General features: G+C 47.0%; 1 protein-coding gene across 1 annotated transcript in view; it reads right to left on the reverse strand.

Moving 5' to 3' along the window:
* Positions 1 to 1,845: 1,845 nt before the first annotated feature.
* hpgd (15-hydroxyprostaglandin dehydrogenase) overlaps positions 1,846 to 6,285 on the reverse strand; it is a 32,593-nt gene continuing 28,153 nt past the window's right edge. Inside the window, exons 5-7 of the mRNA XM_015015732.1 lie at positions 5,520 to 5,596; positions 5,280 to 5,443; positions 1,846 to 3,936 (exon numbers count right to left, since the gene is read on the reverse strand). Coding sequence (XP_014871218.1) covers positions 3,813 to 3,936; positions 5,280 to 5,443; positions 5,520 to 5,596 — 365 coding nt within the window. The 3' untranslated portion in view covers positions 1,846 to 3,812. The remainder of the gene's footprint in view (positions 3,937 to 5,279; positions 5,444 to 5,519; positions 5,597 to 6,285) is intronic.

Below are 6,285 nucleotides of genomic sequence, written 5' to 3' on the forward strand. Positions count from 1 at the left end.
AGGAAGAGCAGCGTCGCGTTTAAAAACCTCCGTCTGGGTGAAAGTGCAGCGAACCAGAGGACCACGAAGGCAACACGGCTCAGATGGAGAACAATCTAATCTCATCTGTCCTCACACCAGGAATCAGGTTCAGCAGTTTTCTCTAAGTTTGTTCCAGACTAAAGAAGCAGCTTTCAGTTTTCATTTGGAGCCGTTCAGCTGCTGAAACTTTTTAAAATAATGTTGCTGATGAGTCTCAGATCGGCTGTGGGTCGATCTGAAAGCCCAGGTTGTTGCTAAAGGTTCACAGCAAAAAGCCCAGTGTTGATTTAACTCCCACAGAGTTGATATTAACACTTTTTCAGTGTTTATGTAGTCCACACTCTTCAGAGTTAAATTAACACTGGGCTTTTTGCTGTTTGATTGGACACTGAATTGAGAGAAGGGGCAGACATGAGGCAAAAGTCAGCAGGCCGGGAATCGAACCTGCGACGGCCACACCGAGGCCTCCAGACCTTAACCTCTGCGCTGCCACAGCAACCTGACAAATCAGAGGTTTGATATCAGAGCCAATCAGGCTGAACTTCCTGAAGGAACCCTGCAGGATTACCGACTGGTTTCTTGGTTTTATGGCTGAGTTGTTGAACTTTAGTCATTTTCTCTGAACTAGTGTTTGATTCTGGATGTGGTTCTGTGCAGACTGATGTGTTTAAACCTTCTCTATCAGGAAGTTGGTAAATTCATGTTCAGATTTCAGTCGCTGGAGGATTATCCAGCCTGTGGAAACCGAGGCAAAGCGTTGCTGACGTTAGCATGGTTTTGGCTTCGCTGTCATTTCACAGTGAATATGACCTTTGACACCGTTTGCAGGTTCATCTTACTAGTGGAATATTCCTCCATGCTGATTTTAACGGCAGAACTTCATTTATCTGGAAAAGCTCTTCATGCCTCAGCGGAGAGCCGAGGCGTTCTGCTTCGGTTCAGCTTGCAGAATAAAAATAAAAATCCCACATGTGGCTCAGGAGCTGCAGCAGTTTGGTGCTGCAGCTCCAAACAGGCCAAACAGGCGACGCCTCCGTCTGCCGAACCATTTCACTGCCTGGACCACAGAATCATTTAACACATGAAGCAAAAGCAAAGCAGCATTTATTTATATTAACATTAATATATTTTTTCCTGGCTCCGTCCTCAGATGATACCAGGAGGATAAATTTAAATTAAAAATCAAGTTACAGAAATTTAACATTATGAACACAATCTTGCATAAAACGTTTTTCTAACATAAATCAGATGATTTTACCTGAAAACACAAATCAACCTGATAATCACTGGCCACATGGAGGCGCCCTGGAGCCACAGAGCCTTTAAAGCAACAGAAAACCATTTTTACACGTCCAACGACTCAAAACAAGTTCATACAAACAGCAGAAATTCTTTGGTTCCTCTTTTTAAAAACTGATTTAAAGATTTGTGAAGTTTCAGAGCAGCCAGTCTGACCCAGAACCAGAACAGGACCAGAACCAGAACAGAACCAGAACCAGAACAGAACCAGAACCAGAACAGGACCAGAACCAGAACCAGAACAGGACCAGAACCAGAACAGGAGCAGAACCAGAACAGGAGCAGAACCAGAACAGGACCAGAACCAGTACCAGAAAAGAACCAGAACCAGAACAGAACCAGAACCAGAATAGACCCAGTTAAAGAGACTCAAACTCTGACCTGGACGAACCTTCTGCTCTCTCAGAAGGTTCTTCTATCATCTTCTAGCGTTAACCTTGGATTTTTACCTTAACGATGGATTTTTACCTTAACGATGGATTTTTACCTTAACGATGGATCTTTACGTTAATGATGGATCTTTATGTTAACGATGGATCTTTACGTAAACGATGGATTTTTACCTTAACGATGGATTTTTACCTTAACGATGGATTTTTACCTTAACGATGGATCTTTACGTTAATGATGGATCTTTACGTAAACGATGGATTTTTACGTTAACGTTGGATTTTTACCTTAACGATGGATTTTTACCTTAACGATGGATTTTTACGTTAACGATGGATTTTTACGTTAATGATGGATATTTACCTTAACGATGGATCTTTACGTTAATGATGGATCTTTACATTAACGTTGGATTTTTACCTTAACGATGGATCTTTACGTTAACGAAGGATCTTTAAGTTAACGATGGATTTTCACGTTAACGATGGATTTTTACATTAACGATGGATCTTCATCAATCAGCTGATCAACTTTTAGATTTCAACCTGTAACTTGAGTTTCCATCTTTCTGAAGATTTTAATCTGATTCCTGCAGCAAAAAGACAAAAAATAAAATAAATTAAAGCAAAAATATTTATAAACATTAAATGCTGAATGGCTGCAAAAGCAATAATCAATTATTTTTTAAATAAGAGACGATTATTTCCCACCTGACTGTAATCTACAACTAGAAGGAAAAACGTTTTTCTTTGGCTTCATTCCTACAGTGGCGGCCATCTTTACTGCTGTAAGCAGAGCGCTGCTGTGTGAACGAAGCCTGACTGGTGAGTCCAGGTGGGTCCAAGTGGGTCAAGCCTTCACTGAATAATCCTGGAGTTATTGGCCTACTATCACAGCTGCTCCTTTCCATCAGTGGACGCATTGCGCCCCCTGCAGGCGGGAAGGTCAATGAGGCGTTTGCTTTTATTTAATTTCCCTTTGGGCTCATTAAAGTATTTTTAATTTGAATTTTTGTGTTTTCTGTTGACCTTCAGTTACTTTTGGTTTTGTTTCTCCTCTCAGGCCAGTTGAGATGTTCTTTATGAACCGCTGTAGGTTCTGTCTTTCCTCCATCTCTTTTTTAATCTACTTACACGCTGCTGCAGCTCACATAACCATGTTCATGTGTGTCTGCCGAGTCACATGTAAACAGACTGAACCTGATTAACTGAACCTGATTTGACCCTGTAGGGAGCCAACAGACTGCAGAGGGGAATAAAAGCCGAACTCTCCGGTCCTTCTCTCTCCTGGTTCCGTCCATCAGGAGCTCAGTGGACCAGAGCTGGACGGTGAATGTAACTCTGGTTCTGATCCATTTCTATGACATGTTTGGTTTCTAACATTTGATCATTTTTCAGCATTAAAGCCTATTTTTATATTTAACCAAATCTCATTATTTCTCAAGGTAATTTACACTGAGGGGTTCTGGTCGGGTTCTGGAACTAATGGACCTGGTGGAGCACAGAGACAGAAATGGATGAAGTCCAACAGAACCAAACCTATTCTGAATCTCGGTCTAAACTGGGTCAGAACAGAACCGCGATCCAAACACAGCAGCAGATGTACATCCGAAGAAGAAGAGAATCAAAGTGCTGCAGTGGCCTAGTCAAAGTCCAGGCCTTCACCTGATGAAAACCTTGTGGTGGGACCTTCAGAGAGCTGAGCAGAACTGCAATGAACCGAAGCAAAGATTTGGACCAGAACGCAACCAGTGAACACAAACTGGGAGAAACCCGGTTCTGAGGTTAGAACCTGGTACCAACAGAACCTGGTACCAATCGGATCATTTATGAAGGAGTCAGGAGAAGTTTGGTTGTCCATGACTGAACCAGAACCAGAACCGTTTCCTTGTCATCAGCAGGCGGTTCTGGTTCTGGTCAAATCAGCTGATTCAGGACTTTTAGTTCCCACAGGAAGCGGTTCTGCTTTGCTGAGTCCAAACAGGAAGCAAAACAGAATCATCTTCAACATTTCTCTAAAACAGTCATCTGAAACCAAAGAGCTGAGGTTCTATGAGGAACCGGTTCCAGTTTAGCTTCCAGAACCTCTGAACGGGTCGGAGGTCAGGCCGACATGGGTTCGTACGTGTGGAAGTGGATTCCCTTGGCGCAGGTGATCTTCATCACGGCGCCGTTCAGGCTCGGGTCCAAAATGAGCCTCATCATCCCTTCAGCGATGAGCGGCGGCCTGGAAACAGAGACACAATGTCAGCAGAACCGCCGGGCCCGGATCCAGTCTGAAACAGGTCCGGCGCCTCCAGCCAGACGCTTCATGCGGTGGGAGGTTCTCTGGGTTCATCAGAACCAGAGCCTCAGTCCGACCAGCTGCCACTGAGCTGGCTCTGCTCCGGTGGTACCGGCAGGCCCGACTGCAGCTGGTTTGGGTTGAAGACGCCAGGACAGGATGGTTCTGATGGTTCTGATGGTCTGACCCAGAACCTGAAGCTGCATGTGGATCTAAAAGCTGAAGTTCTGGTCAGCATTGTAACGTCCTCTGGGCTTCCACACTTCCCTCCTGCTGCACAGCCAACACAAACACAGAGGCTCCGGCGCAGACCCAACAGGAACCGGGGTCACTCCGGGAACCGAGGCGGGTCACCAGAACCCCTCAGAATCTCCAGGCTGACATGAACCGTCTCTGGACTTTATTTAGGGGCATCATGGGTGAACAACTCCCATCCAGGTAAATGAAGCCCTGGTCTTCAGGCTGTTTTTACAAACATCAGTGAATGCTGCCAGGTTGCCAGGGCAACAGCACTCGTCTCACCGCATTGTGTAAAGTTTGGTGGAGGAGGGATCATGGTGTGGGCCTTTTTTCAGGAGCTGGGCTTGGACCCTTGGTTCCAGTGAAAGGAACTCTGACTGCTTCAGCAGACCAAGACATCTTGGACATGTCCAGGATCCCATCTGAGTGGGAACAGTTTGGATCTGGACCCTTTGTGGACCAGAGCACAAAGCAAGGTCCATAAAGACATGATGGACAGCCTGGCTCGGAGTCCTGACCTCAACCCGATCAGAACACCTCGGGATGAATCAGAGCAGAGACTGAGAGCCAGGCCTTCTCGTCCCACATCAGTGTGTGACCTCACAAATGTGCTTCTGGAAGAATGGTCAGAAATCCGCATAAACTCTCTGCTAGACCTGGTGGGCAGCCTGAAGAGCTGAAGCTGTTCCAGCTGCAGAGGGACCAACGTCCCATTGGACCCGGTGGGTCAGGACGGGACCGGTGGGTCAGGACGGGACCGGTGGGTCAGGACGGGACCGGTGGGTCAGGATGGGATCGATGGGTCAGGATGGGACCGGTGGGTCAGGACGGGACCGGTGGGTCAGGACGGGATCGATGGGTCAGGGACCGGTGGGTCAGGACGGGACCGGTGGGTCAGGATGGGACACCTCTGGAACCAAGTCTTTGGCAATATATAGTGAATGATGATGAGCTCCAAAACCTCTGTCATATAAATCTGGATTCATTGACATTTATTTGATGCTGGGTTGTGTTCTGAGCCCAGAACCCGGTTCTGCTGGACTTACTGTAGAACCCCAAACTTGTTCATGCTCTGCTTGAAGTCATCCTTGAACTTGACGAACTTCCCCATGTTGTCCTCGTCCTCCACGGTGTGCAGCAGCGGCGTGTCGACGAAGGCGGGACACAGGACGTTGATGCGGACGCCGTAGTCGTCCTGGGCGGCGGCGTCCTGCAGAGGGACAGACACACAGCTGCTGACCTGAAACCTGCTGGCGGACGGCCGACTCACGCTGCGCTCCGCTCACCGCCATCGCTCGTGTGAAGCCGATCACTCCGTGTTTGGTGGCCGTGTAGACGGGCTGATGGGGGGAGTGGAGGAAGGCTGGAGGAGGAGAGAAACCAGAGATTCATCTGCTGCTGCAGCAGGAAGCTGGAGCCTTCAGACCGCATCACTTCTGCCTGCAGAGGTGACCCACGCACACCAAGCCGCTAACTGCAAAGCGCTTTGGAGGCTTGGTGTTTTTCTAACTTTGAAACATTCAGCGCTCTTAGCTTCATTGAGACAAGCTGGGGATCAACTAGAGTGGATATCAATATCTGTGTCAGTACCGATGTTGAAAAAACTTCTAGATCAGGTAACAAAGACAATGATCCATATGGCGGATCTATTCAGTGTAGCTCTATGCTTCATGCTCTGAGTCATGTGGTGTATCAGAAGTGAAAAAGCAGATCGGTGCTTCTTACAGCATTATGCTACGCTACATGTCACATAGGGTTAGCGCGTTAGCATTACGCTATGCTACATGTCACGTGGGGATAGTGCTTTAGCATTACGCTATGCTACATGTCACGTGGGGTTAGTGCTTTAGCATTACGCTACGCTACATGTCACGTGGGGATAGTGCTTTAGCATTACGCTATGTTACATGTCACATATGGATAGCACTTTAGCATTATGCTACGCTCCATGTCCCATTGGGTTAGCACTTTAGCATTACGCTATGCTACATGTCACGTGGGGATAGTGCTTTAGCATTACGCTATGCTACATGTCACGTGGGGTTAGTGCTT

This window comes from Poecilia latipinna, unplaced genomic scaffold, assembly GCF_001443285.1.
Source record: "Poecilia latipinna isolate Pla-1442-1.1 unplaced genomic scaffold, P_latipinna-1.0 Scaffold1945, whole genome shotgun sequence".
Classification (NCBI taxonomy): domain Eukaryota; kingdom Metazoa; phylum Chordata; class Actinopteri; order Cyprinodontiformes; family Poeciliidae; genus Poecilia; species Poecilia latipinna.